Genomic DNA, 19,901 nt, shown 5'->3' with positions numbered 1-19,901 from the left:
ATTTGTCATATTGACATGTGCCGATTACGTTCTGCTGTGCTAGATATATGATTGTTTTTAACTTTTGTGGAGTTAAATAAAAAATAATAAAATTTACTTTAAATTAATCTTCTCGTGGAATAATACATCATATGCCCCCATATGTCATACAGCAGGTGTATTCAATTTATATATATGTGTACCATATTGCCCAGAATCAAATTTTAAGTCGATCAAGTGAAAATCGACCGACTGAAACAAATACGTTCCAAAAAAGTATGATCATTTGGCATTCCTACAAACCTCTATAACTTTTGTTAAATGATATCGAAGTCCCATGTTTTAACTCATTTTTCTTACTTTTTGATATCATTTTTCTCTTAGATGGTAAACTGAATAAGTTTGAAAATTTAACAGCTTCTAGGAATTAATAAAATAATTAAATTTCAGCACGTTAAATTTTCGAAACTGCCAACTTTTACAAATCTTTATAAATTAGCCGTAGAATTCGACCAATCTTTTATATTTTATATTTTCCGCAAAATTATGCAATATTTTTGTATTGCATAAAATAATGTTAGTATCTATTAATCAGAGTTATTTTCTTAATAATTCATTTTTAGCATTTTTCCACAAAATTTTTGAAAAGAGCTTATTAGTTTCATTCTGTCCGTCCGTCCATCGTTCCGTGGAAATGTTTACAAAACTTTAAAAAAGAAAACAACCGTTATCTAAAATCCGTTTTTTCCAAATTTTTGATGTTGTTTTTCTTCTAGCCCTTTTATCTTGATGTCTAGTGTCATCTTTAAGACACTAATAAATAGTTTATTTCTTTAGAAGAAAATCTTTTCGCCTCAACCTCCTCTCAAGTCGTGCGAAATTTGTAAAATTTGCTTTTTTGGTATCTTATAATTTCGAAACTGCAATCATTTTCAAATTCCTTACGAAATTAACCCTTAAAAAATATAGATTGCATAAATGGTTCATCCCAAATGCATGCAATGCTTGAAGTAAATGAAAATATTTTTAGTAATGTAGTAGGTACATAGATTCTTTTTAAAAGTAGTATTTTCATACAAAATTGTTGTTTAAAAATTGCAATTTTATTTGTTCCAGCAAAGATTAATTTTTTTATAAACTATTGATTTCATTTGAATTAGCATGTACTTGTTCAATTATAATTAAAATTAGTTTATTTGTCATACGTACCTAAACGTTTTCCAATAAATGTAAATGTAATATGTATATATACATAATATGTATATATACATACAATGTATACATATTCTATACATCGTATGTATATTAAAAAAAATTATTCGAAATTGAAAGTAAAAAATTTTTCATAATTGGAATTTTTATTTTTCTAATAAACGGCAATATTCTCACCTGTTACTTATTAGAAAATCATGGTTACAGCTACAGATGTAGTTTCTAAACCAAATATTGTTTTTATTAACATTTTTCGGATATGAAAAATCTTCTTACGTATAAAAACTTCTAATAATTCCCAATAACAGTTGATATTTTCAACTCTGCCTTTCATAACCTTTACTTTTGAATTCCTGCCATTTTTTCATCTAATTTTTCTATGATTATGTCATTTTAAATAGCAAAGACAAATTTATCCTTTAACATACTTTTTTTTTCAAAAAAATTTTTATAGAAAAAATATTAAAAGCACACAAAGCTACATACAAAAATACAAAATTTTTTCCTTTTTTGATTTCTTTTTTATTTTGTTGACATTTCAAAAATGCCTACCTACGTAATTTTATTCGTAAAATATGTGTACATTTAATATACACACATATAATACATACGATATATAAATGTCTAAATATTGGATTACACATCTGTTGAATATATGTGCATATGCATATATACCTACTTATTAAGAGTTAAAATATTCATATGTCAAAAATACCAAAATTTTAAGCTTAACAATATTTTTGAAATTAAATTTGACAAGCAATATGTAAAAGAAATGAATAGAAATGGTACAAGGTTATACAAAAATCAAATAAAGTAAAGATAAATAGTTAAAATATGTCAATAATAATGACAAAGTAAAATAAACAAGTGAAGAATTCATAATCAAATATTATGCAGGTTCATTTAAAGTTTACTAAAATGAAATTACCACATAAAAGATCTTTTCACTCTTCATGATTTTAACATGCTTTGCATTTTTAATAATATTTTTAACTTTTTTTATTTTTAAATAAGCTAAAATTAAATTTCCGTCATTGAGTTTCTATAATTAATGAGTAAAAACAAAAAATAATTGAATAATTTGCAACTTCTTTTTAATTGTAGTTATATGAATGAAAAGCTAAATAATCAGTCCGTTCGAAAATAACAGAAATGACATTGTTTATGGAATGATACCGCAATACTTTTCGCCCTCCAATTCATTGCAAAATATAGAAATTTTAACAAGATTTGAAGACATAAAAAAAACTTGCTTTAATAATCCTTCAATATCTGAATCTGCCATTTTGAAATTTAAAATTTTTTTGAATTTTAAATTTGAAAAAAAAAAAAGTTTCAGGAGGCAGCGACAAAATTTAAACTAGAAGTCTGCGCTACATTTCTGACGTTTCTTTATTAAAGATTGAATTTTCGAATGAACTTTATTGCAGCCAGTAACTTCCGAACGATCTATATTTTTAGTGTATGTAGCGTGAATTTTCGAACGTGCTACAAACTAGAACTATTCTAGAACTGAATAAACGAAAACCCCCTTGGAATGCAGTTTGTAAAAACTTATAGTTTCAAAGAAAATTATTTTTGAACACTTCAAAATTATTCTTCAAACATAGAAAAACTTCCTTCAAAAGCAATATCTTTGCAAACTATACTTACGTACGAACTTCAACTTTTTTTAATGAAGGATGTTGTGTTTTATTAAAAGAGGCACGTGGCCTTCTATAAGAAATGTACTTCTTTTTAATATTATTCGGAATATGATACATCTTAATTCTAGTTCTAGGCAAGTATTTGTTTGTGGTTTTGTTATAAAGTTTAATTTTTGTTCAAAGTCAAGTGTTTCAAAATTTTAAGTGTTAAGCATTATTTAATATTGAATTATGACTATTTTAATACGAAAATGTCAGCATACTGAATAATGTACGGTCTATTAGAGGTTTATCATTTTTATGATTTCAAAGAAAAATTGATACTTTCAGAGGTTTAAGTTGGGAAACATAAAAAAAAAGATCCTATTAAAATAATTTACTTATGAATAAATCTTGTTGCATACTTTTAGAAGAGCTTTTAGAAAATACAACTGGAATAGCTGATAATTAATACTAGTAATACTTGTTAATTAGATAAAACATGGGGTTTTAGTTTTTCATGAAAAATATTTTGTGCTTCTTAACTTATTATTATTAGAATCTACTAAAATCTACTTAGCTTATTGTTAATTAAAAATTAACATTATGAAAAAAATATACAAATGCTCGTATATAAATATTCTGCTAAATTTAAGAAGCAACAGTTGTAAATGGAAATAAGATATTTTGTTTTAAGTAATGACAAGAATATATAGTTAGCGGCAACGAACGTATTTAAAAGATATTATTTTAAACCACTTTTAATATATAAGAACTTTTTATTGTGACTCGCCATTTCTTTAATTGGAAAACAATAAAAATTAAAGAAATTTGAATTAATTAACAAACTTTTATCTATCGGATCAAAGCAACAGTTTTTCAAAACTTTATTTATGTCATAATCCGTGACTTCAATAATGCTTTAAAAAAGATTTAAGTACGGTATTAATACGGTATTAGTACCGTCTCAGAGCTTTCAATACCTTTACATTGTAAAAAAAACTACTAAAGCTTTTGATACATTTTGGAATACAATTTTTACCATATCAATACAACTTTGACATTTGTTTGAAAATTTCAATTTACAGTTCTGTGCAAATGTTAATTTTAAAAAAATGAATGTGTTCGGAAATATTGTTGTAAATAATTCAATTGAATTGAATGGGAAATCCGGTTCTACTTCAAGGATCTCATTATATATTTTGTTCCATAACGTGGATTTTTTAAAAAGTTTGGTACGAATTCACTTTCGTATTTCAGCCTCACTGTAATCAATAATTTTTTCCTATCCACGGTCCATTTCTTATTACTGCAAAAATTAAATGTTAAATCAATATTACATTTAATGAATTAAGGTATAACTTACTGCTCTTTTTCCATTTTTATTTTAAATTTTAAAAATAACATACGTGAATGTTTTCAAAAAACTTTTTTGCTTATGAATTTGAAATATGACAAATGACACTAAATTTTGTATAACTAACAAACGTTACCACACTACTGGAAAAATAGCATTCTTATGCTTTATTTTGGAAAAAACTTGATAGCTAGCACTTTATTGCTGAAAATATATGCTAGTTTATTTTATCGGTTATTTCTGGTAACATTTATATGACAAGGTATAAGAAAAGCGTGCTCGATTTTTTCGATACCCGATTTACTTTTATTTTACGTCTCCATTACGTATAAAACGCATTTTGGAAAAGTGTACAATGTCAAGAGCTTTTAGTAAACTTTTTGGAATTTGATACTTTGTAAAATTTTACGTCTTAAGCGCATTATTGAAGTCACGGAATTTTTTGAATATTTTTAATATTACTTTTGAGAAGAAGCAAATTTTCATTTGTACAAAGGCAGAATTTAAAATTTTTTTAATTGTAAATGAATTTACATATTACCAAATAATATTTTAAAAAAGCCTTTAACTATACAAGTTCGCATAAATAATACATTCATATGTCCAATTTATATTTATATGATAAATAAATATATAATGATTCAGGATTACCGCACTTATCCGCAATTGTAAAATTTTACATACATTATGTATATATGTAGATGAATTAAAAATAAAATTCAATTAAAAATTTTGGAAGTTTTACTGAGAAAATAATATAATATGGGAATATAAGGAAGTTGATCAAAATTTTAAATATGAAAAAATTACTGAATCTTGAATTTCTTGGAAATTACTACTTTCTAGTATTTTGAATTTTTTTCAAAAATTGATTGAACATTCAAAAGTGTCTGAAGAAGAGTGCAGTATATCAATTATAACAATTCCATGTGAGTTTTTCTTTCTTTTTATGTAGATGCCCATTTTTCAATTTAAACCATAAGTTTCTTTTCAACAAACTCAAACATATTTTATGAACAAAGCTTATGATTTTTTATTTTACCCTTATTTTATTTAAGAAATGCTTATACACATAAATGGTTTTCCTATTAGCAGAACTACTTGTATTGCTAAATAAGAAACTTTAAGCTTTTTGCCAATTTTAATGCCTCCCGTTCGACATGAAACATTAGTACAATTTGAACAATTGCTCTTCTAACCCATTTGGCGGCAATTTACTAATAAAATTTCGTGCTTTTAAAAAATACGACACCAAAAATATTACAATGTAATTTTAAAATTCATAAAAGCAAAAAAAACTAAATTAAATTTCTTTTTGCGATGAGAAAGAAATTTCAAATATTGTTATGACATCCAAATCGTGTCAAAACAAAGTGTTATTACAGTTTATATACCGCACTAAAACAAATGTATATAATTACATAAATACATTGAAGTATAAAGCTTCTACGCGTCTAATAGGATAGCAATTCTGGCACCACACACATTTTTAACCTCTTCTCAAAAAAAAATTTTGAAAAGAGGAACTTATTAGTTCACTTTTTCAGTTTAACATTTTTTGAATTTTAAAAAGTTGCGGCTGGCCTCCTCTACCGTGAATAGCTAAAAAAAATGGCCGTTAAAATTATCCGCTATCCAAAATCCGTTTTTGTCAAATTTTTATTATCATTTTTCTTGTAGACGGCAACATTATGTAGGACTCATTAGAAGACAGTTTTTTCCCTCCACCCCCTCTGAAATTGCAGCCTCTCGAAATTTTCAATTCAATTTTTTGGCACCATGTATTTCCGAAATTGTAAGCTTTTCCAAATTTCTATAAATGCCGCAAGATAGCGGTAAATGTCATACCATCAAAAAACGTAAATATTTTTATTAACTCACGTAATTCACCCTTGAATTCGTGCATTATGCTGACGTCTCTTTAAATTTATTTTTTGTTTCATCCGAAATGAATGCAACCTTTGAAATATTTTGGTCATGAATGAAAGTAATTCAAATATGACAATAGATTTGTTTTGACTGTGGTTTGACTGAACTATATTATGTTTTGCATCAATCAATAATAAATTTTTGTAAGTTAAAAATATAGAAGCACAGTTTAAGTAAATTATATTCAAATTTTTAGATGTATTTATACCCGTACGAACGTATGTTCGAAGGGTATACTAAATTTGCCTTACCTTTTGTAACGCTAAGAAATAACGGTCTTAGATATAGACTCAAGTGTATGTTTTTGATCAGCGTCAAATTCTGAGTTGATTTAGCTTTGTCTGTCCGTCCGTCCGTCCGTCTATCCGCCTGTCCGTCTGTCCGTCTCAACGATAACTCAAAAACGAATTAAGCTAAGTTCAGCAAATTTTCACAAATGATTTATTGTAGTAAGTGCCAGAACCCTATTTAAATTGGACATGATCGGAGTACCGGTTCGGGTAGCTGCCATACAACTTCAAAAGTTATTTGGCTATATCTCAGAAACTATAAAAGCTGTGGTATTGAAATTTCACACAAGCGAATATATTAGTAGTGCCGATGTGCTTGATAAAATTCGCTAAAATTTCTTGGCTCTTTCTGGTAGCTGCCATACAACTTCAATAGTAGTTTGTCACAACCAGTATTTTGAAAAACACATTGTACTGAAATTTTGCATAAATTAATATGGTAATACGGCAACTTAAAGTCATAGTCTGCCTCATAGTTAGTTATGGCACATTAGTTATTCGCACATAGGATAACAAATTCGTACGGGTATCACTGAGTTGACAAGGTCAACTCTATTTTTTTTCTCGTTTTAGATTATTCTTGCTTTTGTTTGGCGTTTATTAATCATTTGACGTCAGACCAGTTGACGTTGTAAAAATTTTTCAGTTTACAATTTGGATCACAAAACTTTACGCAAAGTTTTCGTTTTACTTGCAATTTGAATGTTTTACTTTGACAAATTTTTCTCATGTAAAATTTGAAGTTACTAAACAAGTTAATAAACATCTTATTCGAGAATAACGTGTTACTCTTTATAGTGTTAATAGCGAGTTGCGTTTCCAAAAACGTTTTTATGATTGTATTATCTACACATATTTACCTACACATATTATATAAAACTAATGGTTCTCTATCTTAATAAAAGCGAATTTATTACACACCTTCAGAATGATTAATTTTATAAATTAAATTAGAAAAACCGTAAGCATTTTATATATATTTTTGAATACATATCAATATATATATTGTATATACATTTAATGTGACGGAGATGCAAAAATTAATTTCGTTTAAGAAAAACAATAAAATATTTAAGCTTTTAAGACCCTGGGATTGGGCAAACGAAAAAGGTTATTAATTAGAAGAACCGTTACATGTAGAAAACATTATATTCATTACAAATTCTTATATTAACCACAGTTAGTATAGTTCAAAGCATGCACGTTATAGTTCAGTTTTCATTTTGCGAAGAATAACGGTTTCGAAATATTACAAATTCATTAATAAGCTAAAAAGAAGTCCTTCATAAATAAATAAAAATAAACAATTAATTTGGTGCAGAGAATATAATACAAAGCCAATAAATTGGGTCCATGATTTCAAAGGAAAATTTTCGAATAAATAATTTGAAAGAATTAAGGCACGGGTGGTTGTTGTAGATTGCATTGTTTGAGGAAAAACTTGTAAACTGGGAAATCACTGTTCCAAACTTAAGGTTAAATATGTCAAGTGAACTGTGTTCTCACTATAGCAAGTACTTTAATCGGTTTACTAACCACCAAATTTTCGGTTTGATCAATATACGCTTGCTTTTAAAAAATTTTATGTCGAAAATTGTTTGCTTAATCACTCATCGACGGAAATTAAATCGATTTTTTTTCAAAAACGATTGAAATTAAGAACACCAATTTTCAATGCCCTCAAATTTTATTTTAATAATAGTTTCCATTTCTATTGATTCGTGTTGCAAAACCGTTTTATATACTTTTTCATTAGATTTTATTTTCAATTTTTTTTCATTTACCACTATTAATTTCGCTCTGTCCATTTGGTCTTCAGTGTGTTCCTTCGTGTGTTAAATTTTCGTGACAAAACTTAAAATTATTTTTTTAGAATAAGGTTTTCACCCTTTTACTATCTCTATCAAGTTGTAGAGAGCCTTAAAAATGCATCAAGCTATGTTCGCTTTAAAAATGCAGAAAATTACATTTTCGTTACGCCTTGTTCTTCTAAGACTGTAAAAGCGGGAAGCTAGCGACTTCCATTTCAACGAATTGTAACAAATGTCAACTAGTTAAATCTTCTTTTCAAATTAATTGTTATACTTAACTATGTTCTTCCTAATATGTGATATATGTACAACTATTTTTTTACCGTAAGAGCCCGAAAGTGTTTAAAATTTTAATAAGTTGTACATACTAATAAATACTTTATTTTTTGCCTCTTTTCCCTTCTGATTTATCGTCTCTCAAAATTTATACAAAATTTCATTCTCGAAATAAGTGCAATGGTTACTTTAACCGTTGCGCTACTAGAAATTTTTTTAAATAAAATATTTTCTTTCTAATATCTACCCCAAATGTATAAATACTTTTAATAAAACACTGTTTTCCGTTAAGCTCTTAGAAAGTCAAGTTTCCACTCAAATTACCAAAATTAATTGTAATACTTTACAAAAATTTCTTTAATTATATTTTTAATACTCGTAATCTATATATTTTTAAATTTAAACAATATTCACTTACCTGATTGAAACTATTATCGGATGGAAAATCTGCGTAACTTTGATATTCCTGCTGGGCATAAACACTTACAAACGGACTAGCACAAATCAATGTAACAACCGGCCAAAGCCATACGGTAGCTTTCATATTTCTGAAATTGGTTTTTCAAAATTTAGAGAAAAAAAAAACAAATAGAATAATAGAATAATTAGTTTTAATTTAAATTTTTGGTTGAATTCTTAAAAGACTTGAATATTTTTAAAAAATAATCCACTCAGTGTAAAAAAATTACTGTTGTTCTTTTCGTGTTTAATTTATTGTTAATTTTGAATTTTCACTTAGTAATTATAATCGAGTTATAATTTTAAGAAAAATATTTTAGGAAAGTTTTATTATATTGAAATTAGTCACCCATAAGTTGAGATCATTATTTCGATCTAATGTAGGTATGTAGGAAACTATTTAACAGTTTGTTTTATTATTATTTATATGTAGGAATATAAAAAAATATTGATTACATCAATTGCAAAAGTTTTATCCGCTAATATTTTAACACATCGTATTAGATTAGAAAACAGAAAAAGACTGCCAATTTCTTTAATTTTTACCCAAATATTTTACAATACATAAAAAATTTGACAATTTTTGTGCAAATTTCATTTTTACTAATCAAAACATTTGCAAATCTAATTATATACGATCACGCGGGCCCGTATTACGATGATCAGAATCGATGGTAGCATAAAATTTAAACGGAATAAAACTATTTTGTTTTTTTCTGTTATTTTCTTAAGTTTAATGGGAATTTCGTGTTTATTTTTTATCATCCATAGTTAAATGGCAAATGTGTTAATTTTTCAACTAAAAATAATGAAATGTGGATGTATGTAAATGTGTAAATTACTGTATTTTCCTGCAAGTACATTTGTTGTATTTGTGATGTAAATAAAAAAACAAAAATAATTCTAAATAAATAATTAGACTATTGAACTTTTGTTTGTTTTCCACCATATAATGAAACACAATTTGGTTGTTAACAAAAATTAGAATTAAAACGGGAAAATTTTAATAAAATCTATTCTAGTTATCAGCTAAAATGTGATCAATAAAATAAAAGTTCACACTACGCCTAAGAATTTTTTAAACTATATTATTAAGTTAATACAGTTGAGTCAAACCAATGGTCAAATCAATGGTTTGCAATTTAGCACTTTTCCCTTCAACAAGTGAAAATACTGCTTTTAAGAACAATCAGCTAGGTACTTCGGTTGGTTGGTTGGTTAGAGTGGCCGGTGCGACCCGACTGGCCAACACCCCGATTAGCACCGACGTGCCGTTTAGCTACCACCGCCTCGTGAAACCCGGTTGTCAAAGTACGTTGGTCCAGGGCCAGCGATCAGAGCCACCCCGTTCTTTTAAGGAACTTATTTACGTCCCCGATACTTTTATTAGAAATGTTCCCCAGTTCCATTATGTCCGTTTCCCCAAATGACAACAACCTGGCCCCTTGAAGAGCCGGACACTCGCAGAGATAGTGAAAAAGCGTCTCTTTTTTGTCTATCTCCCGACAACTGCGGCATGACGTATTAAAGGGAATTCCCAGCCTAGCTGCATGATCCCCCACAGGCCAATGCCCCGTGTACACAGCCACTAACTTAGCTATGTCCGGTCGAGGCATCGCCAGGAGGCTCATTGATTTCTTATGGTCGTATTTCGGCCACGTCTTCCTAGCCGTTGCACATGTGCTCAGGCCCCTCCACCTGCGGTCCGCACATGCCACTTGGAAGCGGTATATATCAGTTTTGATGGTGTTTATAGGGACAAGAACTCGCTCGGCCCTGGAGCCGTCCAATACCGACCCACATCTGGCCAGCTCGTCAGCCCGCTCGTTTCCTGGTATGTTCCTATGTCCCGGAACCCAGAGTAAGGTGATACTATGATGACTGCACAATCTCGTCAGCTCATCGTAGCAAAGCCCTACCAACTTTGAGAATATCTTTGGCGAATTTAGAGCCAGAATCGCAGCCTGACTATCCGTCACAATTGCGACCTCCCGGGCCACAACCAAATCCCTTCCCAGGATTTCGCATGCCTTCCATATGGCGAATACTTCCGCCTGGAACACGCTTGATCCGTTGGGAAGGCGATATGACTCCGATATGTTCTGAGTCTCTGAAAATACTCCAGCACCGACCCCATTCCTATCCTTGGAACCGTCAGTGAAGAGAGCAACATCAAAGCCCTGCAGTGGAAGATTTCTTTTCCACTGCCCGCGAGACGGAAGCTCAACCCGAAACTTCTTGTCAAGCTCAAGTCTAGGGATGCAATAGTCTGTAGCATCCGCAACCACTCCGTCCGGTAGTGACTGAAGGACATAGCTAGGTACTTCATTGCTAAAATTACTTTCATTCATATACGAATATATTTCAAAAATTGCATACGTTTAGGATGAGTAATGTATTCAAACTTTCACACAAACCAAAAAAAAATTAAAGAGGCTTTAATATAATGTTCGAATTTACGGGTTATGTGCGTGAGTTGAGAAAAATAATTATATTTATTAGTGGCATGGAATTTATCGTTAGCTTTCTTCATTTATAGAAATTTGGAGAGGCTTAAAGTTTCGGATATATAACATAAGGTGCCAAAAATTCGAATTTTACAAATTTCATAAGACAATAACTTAAGAGAGCGTGAAGGTAGAAAAAATTTTCTGCCAACGCAATGAACTAGTTATTAGTGTTTAAGAGCTTCTAAAATATCAGACTCCTTAACCTTTCGATCTAGAAGAAAACCGATATAAAAAAACTTGGTAAAAACGGGTTTTAGATAACGTTAAATTTTAACAGCCATTTTGTTTTTTTAAAGTTCAAGTATGGTATGGCGCAATAGAAGCCAACCACTATTTTTTTGCGGTTGCAAAATTTGAAAATTGCTTATTTCGCTGTAATAAATCGTTGAAAAACGACATTTTTAGGGGTTTGAGGGGCTAGAAATTTAAAAGGGGGGGCAGTTAAGTAAAAATTTTGTTCTACGGAAATAAGTTTCTAGTAAAGATCTATGTACGTATAAAATTTCAATTTTCTATCTTCAAGGTTGTTCAAAAGTTTTGTAAACATCTACGGGCGGACAGAGGGAAGCGAATAAGCCCTTTTTCCAAAAATTTTTTTGGAAAGTACTAAAAGCCTACACCTTTTGAGTAGAGTAGATCGTTTAAGAAGATCAAATTTAGATTAAAGATCAGATTAGTTTTTATTTATCATGTGCCTGATACTTGGCAACCAATTTTAATCAATTTTCATAGATTTTGAGAAACTAACGAACCTATGAACGAAAAACTTCCTTTTGTTTTTGCTTTTGTGTCGTTTTAAAATGAAAATTGAAATACAGGCGCCATATTATGGAATTTTCTGTGAAAAAACTATTTCTGCATGGCCTGTTGTGCTATCACTAAAATTTTTAATTAAATGGAAAATATTATTACGTAATTGTTTTATTTTATATTATTTATCAGAAGTATTTGTTAATATATTATTTCTCATCACATTGTAGGTTACTGTTCAATAAAAATAGTCACATGTATGTAAAATAATTTTAAAAGTATTGAACTTGAACATAATTTTTGTGAGTAATTTACTTTGAAAAGCTTGCTAGCAAATCTTCAATTATAATTTATATAAGGAAAATTTCTTCTAATAATTAAAATATATTTTAAAAACGTTCCACCAGTATCCGATAATAACCTATCGGTGGAACGTTTGTTTAGGTTATTGTCAACCGATCGGTGTTGTCCGATAATAACCTATTTTCAAAGTAAACTGTTATAGGTCCTTATATAATCCATTTAAATTTTATTTACACAATTATTACAAAACTTTATAATTATTCAAAAATTAAAAATCATTTCTCAATTATAAATAGTCATTTTTAGAATTTTCTTTATTTTAATTATGCAAATAAAATTTTTCAAGTTAATTTTCCATAAAGACAGATAGGATCAGACTTCGTGTAATATTATTTACTCAACCAAAAGAATTAATTATTGTCTTCAAAAAGAAATTCATTCTTATGGTAGAAAAAATTTTCATTTCTTTTAAGATCCTAAATAGATCTCATCCTGTTTTCATGAAAAAAAAAAAGAAAATAAAAAGAAAAGAACAAATATAATGGTAAAAAGAGGGAAAAGTTTGTTCTCTACTTTTTGTGTTTATTAAGACAAACAACAATGAACCAACGACAGTTAAGATATCCTTTGATGATTTCTTTATTGTATTTGTCTAATAATATGAATCTCTTTTTCTATTGTCTTGATTATATATATATGCATGTAAAAACATGAAACTGAAACATAATTAACTGTTTATGCTCATTTCGTATTCCCATTTCTTTGCAAGCAAGAAACGAAAAAGGAAAACAAAAGTGGATATGCTTGAGAAAATTTTCATAATTCATTTAAAAGTTTTCATTTTCTAAAGGTTTTCTATTCAATTGAAATTACTGAAATTTAAAAGTTTTTTGCACATTACACAGCAGTTCGGTTAATTGTACATAATATTTAATATAAAATACTTAAATGGACATTAGAAAATTATAAAACTCATATCACAAACGGCTTCTGTTCGGATCAATTTTTAGATATAAGATTGATGAAGGCATCGTAATCATAAATTTGTTCTACGTATTTACATATATAATATAATAACATTTTAATATATACACGTGCATATGTATTCATATTAATATTAATGAAATAACAAAAATGTTAGCAATATTAATTCTTTCTTGAATTCTTAAGGATCTTAAAATTTCGTTAGTCATTTCCATATGGTAAATATTTTCATATGATCTTTGATTATATTGATAATTTACTAAAAATAATTCTTATCTCACAACATAATATTATACTGTCAGAACTTGATCTTTTAGAGGAAATAATTATCATTAAAAATTTAAAAATTGCTGAACAAATATGATTGCTTGTCATTACTTTTTTTATATACGTATAAAAATTTTGTGTTGATTTTAACGTTCTCACAACATTTTATTAAGCCTCCATTTCCGCTACAAAATAAGTAAATAACAACATTAGCAGATCGAAGATTATTGAATTGACATTGAACTTCAAACTTAGAATCTTCATACCCTTAATATTTCCTTTCACGAATTTTAATTTAAGAAAAACTTTTCCAAATAAATTATAATTTAGAATTTAAAAGAAAAACACAAAACTCCTAAATTTATACTGCTATTGTTCGGCAATCAATGTGCTAATTAAAATTTTAATCCTAAAAATTTTCAGTAATTCTCAGAGCAACAAAATATTATTCAAAATTAAAATATTCTTTTTATACAAGTTTAATATTGCAATTTGAAATCTTCAAAAATAATTTTCATTACTTTGCATTTAACGGTACACAAATGATACACAAATGATACAATTAAATTATTCATTAAAATTATGAAATAAAATACGAAAAAAAAAAATAAAAATAGAAAATTTTTAAAAAAAATTTCAAGAAATTTCTTTGTACTTTTATAAATAACACAAAAATTATGCACGTTTTCTTTATAGTTCCATGTTGCATGTATGTACGTGTAAATGTATTCAAATCTACAAGCTTGTACACAATTACATGTATGACTTTTGAGAATCAGCATATCCTAAGGAACTTTAAATTACAAACATTCATAAAGTCTGTCAAGTACAAAAAGTGTAGAATACAAAAACAGAAAAGAAATAAAAATAAGAACAACAAAATTCACAAAATTTCGGTGTTTTTTCATTTTCAAAAAATTTCAAAGAATTTTAATGTAACTTAGAGTTTTCACAAAAAAAAAAATTGAATAAAATAAAAAAAACTCTCAACTAAAGAACTTGATAATTACTTTCTTTAAAAAATTAAAGATTACATAACGCAAGCTAAGAAAAGGAAAATAATATGTAAAAATTTTATTGCTGTTCTTCTTCATATTATTCTATATAACAGACACACAGACTGCATGACATACTCTTTTTGTTTTAGTGCGGTTTGCCATTTTCAAGATATTTTCTGGGAATTTTGAAAATTTTTCTGTTTACTTTAAAATATTTTATTTATTAACAATACAAATTATTTAAATTAACAATTCTGATTAATTATTTAAACTATGAAAGAAACACTATAAAAATTGGTATCAGTATACACCGTTAGTAACATACTAACTTTTATTTTTTTTATTCCAGTTTGAATGTAAAATCATATTGTATTTGTTATCAAGCAAGATTTTTTTCAAAAACGAAGAAAGATTGAGTTGGCGGTGTGTTTGTGCTTACCAACTCTGTGACGTCCGCAGGCCGTACGAATTTCTTTTTAGGAGTTATGTGACGCTAAACAAAAATAATTTCTACTAAAATTAATCATGTGAAGTTTGAAAATTGTTGTTTGTAGTCTCATTACAATTCCGGCACTCGTTTACATAAAGTTTTCATACTGTAGGATCTATACTTTCTGACATATAGTCAAATTATTTTTAGAATTAGAGGACAGTTAGCCGAATCAATGTCTTAAGCGATTTTCAAAATTTATTTTAAATTAAAATTAACTAAGCTAAATAAATTTTTGAGTTATCGCAGGGGAAGTTGGACAGACAGAAGGAGGGACAGGTAGATGAACAGACATAAATAAATTAAGTCGAAATTCGAGGTTTAGCAAGAATATATATAATATAATAAATACCCCAGACCATTATGTTTCAATGTTACAAATGGTGAATATATAATAGATACTTTTCGAATATTTGTTCATATACTTAGTTACATATAATCACCAGCATCATACTGGTTGGAATGAGTGAGAATGAAATTTCATAATGGAACACATTTCATACAGGTCTAATACCATCAATAATTCAATATTGCTCAAAAATAATAATTTTGGGGGCTTGTTTATTAAATTATGTAAGCTGTAATATTAGCTGTTAATAATGGCTAATAAAAAGTTTTCCCTAAAAGGAGTTATCCGCATTTCTATCGCAAAGTCAATGAATAGAATTAAGTGCTATCACAATACTTTCCTTATTGCATGTTGAATATTTGTTAGTACTTTTCAACAAGTTCTTTTTTCCTTAACTTATTAAATTTTAACAAATTCCTTTAATAGTTACTTTTATTGTATAATTACTCCCCAAGAAAAAGTTCTTTGACGATAAAATTTATTAGTAAAAATTATTGCCTTTTAACTATTATTTGTTGTTGGTGTTTTTAAGGTGAAAAATATGGTTTTCAAATACCATAATGTTAAGCAAGTTTTTTGTGTACTTGAAGAAATTTCACCCTTTATGTCAAGTATGCAGTGTGTATAGACAATCTAACTAACGTAGACGTACTTTTACACAAGTATAGTGATCTAATTTTTGTTTTTATGTTGTAGACAAAATAGAGGAAGGAAAACATAGAAAAATAGAAAAAAATTAATAACTTTAAGAAAAGTAGAAAAAAGTATTGGGAATTTTTTTACCACAATCTATTTATTTTATCATAATTATGTTTATGTGATTGTAATATTAATAACAAAATGGAAAATGTAAAAAATGCTATAGAAAAACAAATTAAATATCAAAAACTTTTAAAAGGAGTTTTTGTTTTTACTGTGAATTTGAAAATGTTATAGGGAAATTTTCTACTTGAAGAATTTCTTAAAATATTAAAAAAAATTCTTTAGTGAATTTTCTTTAAAATGTTGAGAAATTCATTTGTGTTTTTCAATTATAAAAGCCTCATGTCTTATATGTGTTACAAGTTCAAGTGCCACAACTTCTTTTTAGAGTAATGATAAACTTTAATGTCTGAGAGTAAATTATGAACACCTTAAATGAAAACAATTTTGAATTTTCATGAGTCTTTTCAAAAAAACTTACACAAATTTGATTTCTTTTCTTTGTTAAAATATAATTTCTTATTATAATGTTATTTTATACTTAAAAAACAGATCACATGTAGTATAAATGTATGTCCGTAACATGAAAGAAGAAAACGAAAAATTTCCATTTCGTAGAAACTTAAGAAACCCATGTGATAATTATGCAGGAATTTTTTTTATGATTTCCTTTGAAAAAATGTAGTCAATCCAACCCATGGTTTGTAAAATAGCACACTTTGCTTTACTAATTTTAGTATGAAATTTGTGTTTATCTTTAACTTTGTGCCTAAGTAATGAAAACAATATATTTAAAAAATGTTATTAGTTTCATATAATTTGGCATAAATTTCGCAGAAACCTTAAAATTTATGGTAAATGGAGTTACATAAAATCGAACAATTTTAGGTGAGAGGACGACTACTGTAAATTTTGCTCTTTTATATAATTTTTTTTGCATTTTATAAAGCTTATAATGCTGAAGAAATGGGGTAGTGAAAATTGACGGTTTGCATAATTTGAAAGGTAATAATGAGGAAATTACAAAAAAAATTTTGTTCTAGTGGAAGGAGATATTTATGAATATCAGTAAATGGTTAAAATTTGAGACAAATTCTTAGAGTCGTCGTTTTAGAAAGAAATTAATTCAAAAATGATCAAAAACCGGTTTGATTTAGTTTATTGTGGTTTGCTAGAAATGAGAATTTTAGCAAATTTGCTGTATACCCTAAAGGAACAGAATCGTATTATTTTTATATGTGTTAAATGATCTGCGAATTTCTTCATTTTACTTTGAATGATGTAGAAATTTCGCAAACAAATTCAAAGATGGACGAAACGAAACTAAGAAATATATTTTTTGCTTTATAGAAAACTTTTTGGAAATGTGCCAAAAAAGGATGTCACAATCAAAAACAGAAACCTTCAGAAAAAAAATAAAAATACAAAGTTAAAAAAATTAAAACAAGAAAATGTAAATTCGGTTGAATTAAGTTTAAGGATATTCATATAAGGCTATAATTAAATTTATTTCATTTTTAAGATTTTACAATACACTTGCACACAAAAATAGGTATTTACAAAGTCTTGTGTAATCGTAAATGGACTTATATAAAAAAACGAATGAATATTAATGTTAAAGCATGTTTTATGCATATAAAAATGTAAAACCTTATGGGCCTGTTGCAAACCAATGATCCACAAGAAATCATACTCGTAAAATACCCAAACAACAATTGATATAACGTGTCCCGTGGCGGAAAAATTATTTTTGGATTCGTAAAGTCAAATTAAAAATGAAAAAAGGAAGCGAGAAGTTTCACTCTACAGTTTTTGAAGAAAAAATAATTATTGATTCATCGTTTTGAGTCTCTGATTGATGACTCTGATTTCAGCTCTACAATTTTGAAAAGCTTTTTCAAATAATTTAGTTCTTTTACCATGCAGTTATCATTAGAGACTTAGCAATGTCAACTATATTTTGTGAAAGCAATATAGACCATATTCTTTTATGAGACTTTACAGTACTGTGATTTAATAATATTAATTTAAATTTGTAAGGTGATTGTGTAAATCATGAATATGAATATCATTCAAATTATTTCAGTCACCTTAAACTGAATATCCGAATATACATATTCGCAAACTTTTGTTGTTTGTCAAAAATTTTTCTTCAATTCAATCTAATTTTGAAATTCCAATGCTATACTGACACATAGCTGGGTGAAAATTATGATTATTTCCACTAACCATTCGTTAGTCTGTAGTTCATTTTTATTAAATCGTAGTCCATAGAACGCGCCAATTTTTTCTACATAAGTTTATCAATCAAAATTAAAAAGAGCAAAAACTATTTAGGAGCTTCGACAAACAGTTCGTGTTTCAAATTGTGAAGGAATACATAAAAATGAAGATGTTAACCTGCAAGACTACGCTTTTTCTCGCTGTTCCTACTTTCTTGGCCAAAAATTAATAACACAAAAATAAATTTTTTTTAGTCTCAAAATAAATATACGGTTTAAGACTTTTTCATTATGAAACTCAATAAAAACAATGAAGAATTATAATAAATGGTTGTTTATTTTTACCAGACCGTCTCAATAAATTATATTTGTGCGTCACAAATCGTTCATTTTATTATTATTGAAAAATTTGTAGACAGAATTTCTAAATAGGTCTATTAAACTCAATTTCTTTTTTAATTCTATTGACTTTCTATGGAAGAACCACGAAAAGAATAAATTAAAGACTTGAACGCTTTTTCCTTTATTTTTTGCAAAATTGATAATCTTGAAAATTATAATTTCCGTTTCATTTTCAAAATCTTGTTTTTGTAATAAATAAAAAAAAAAATTTGTTGAAAAAGGACACCATCTGGTAAACCCCAAAATCTATTGTTTCTATAAAAAATAATGATTGACAATGAAAAGTAGGGTTTGTTTTTAACAAAGGTATTGTTGTTTTTCTTTTCAAACCTAAACAAATAGAAAGTAATACAAAAATGGCTTTCTTATTTAAAACTTAAGCAGAAAAGGATAATGAATTTTTTTATGCTTTAATTTTAAATAAAATTAATAAAAGCTCTTCAATTACTTTAAAAGAAATAGTCTGAAAATTTCTAAAAGTTGAATTAGAAAATTTCTAAAAGAGAGCTGTGCTGGTCAATTGTTGTAGTTTATTAGTCCGTTCTTTCGTTCTCCATCAAAAAAAGAATTTGAAATTGAAGTTGCTTTCGATGATTTTCACAAGGTTTTGCCACTTAAAATTCTAAAAGTTCAAAACTTTTGGAAATCTATTAAATTACATACCCTGTTACAAGCTGTTATATTAACTAATATTCAGTACTTTTCTCACAAATTTTACCCATGTCCAAATTTTCACTTCTCGAAATTAGTAAAAATTTGAATTTTCGAAATCTACAATCGGCAAAACTAAGTTTTTCAAAATGAAAAATATATGAAATGCAAAGATTTGTCAAAAAAAGAAATGTAATATTGCTCTCCATCACTCGGCTAACTGAGCATCGAATTCGACCGTTAAAATAGTGCTATATTTATTGTTTGTTCTCCAAAAAAATATGCAATGCTTTTTTATTGCATAAAATAATTTCAATTTCAAAGCGGAAAAC

General features: G+C 27.6%; 1 protein-coding gene across 1 annotated transcript in view; it reads right to left on the bottom strand.

The window, feature by feature from the left end:
- Positions 1-19,901, bottom strand: part of LOC129609735 (putative mediator of RNA polymerase II transcription subunit 26) — a 68,767-nt gene that overhangs the window by 17,878 nt on the left and 30,988 nt on the right. Inside the window, exon 2 of the mRNA XM_055521846.1 lies at positions 8,901-9,030. Within this exon, the coding sequence (XP_055377821.1) occupies positions 8,901-9,026 (126 nt within the window). The 5' untranslated portion in view covers positions 9,027-9,030. The remainder of the gene's footprint in view (positions 1-8,900; positions 9,031-19,901) is intronic.

The sequence above is a fragment of the Condylostylus longicornis genome, unplaced genomic scaffold (assembly GCF_029603195.1).
Source record: "Condylostylus longicornis isolate FDR11 unplaced genomic scaffold, ASM2960319v2 ptg000040l, whole genome shotgun sequence".
Lineage (NCBI taxonomy): Eukaryota > Metazoa > Arthropoda > Insecta > Diptera > Dolichopodidae > Condylostylus > Condylostylus longicornis.
This window is presented reverse-complemented; position numbering and strand designations above follow the sequence as displayed.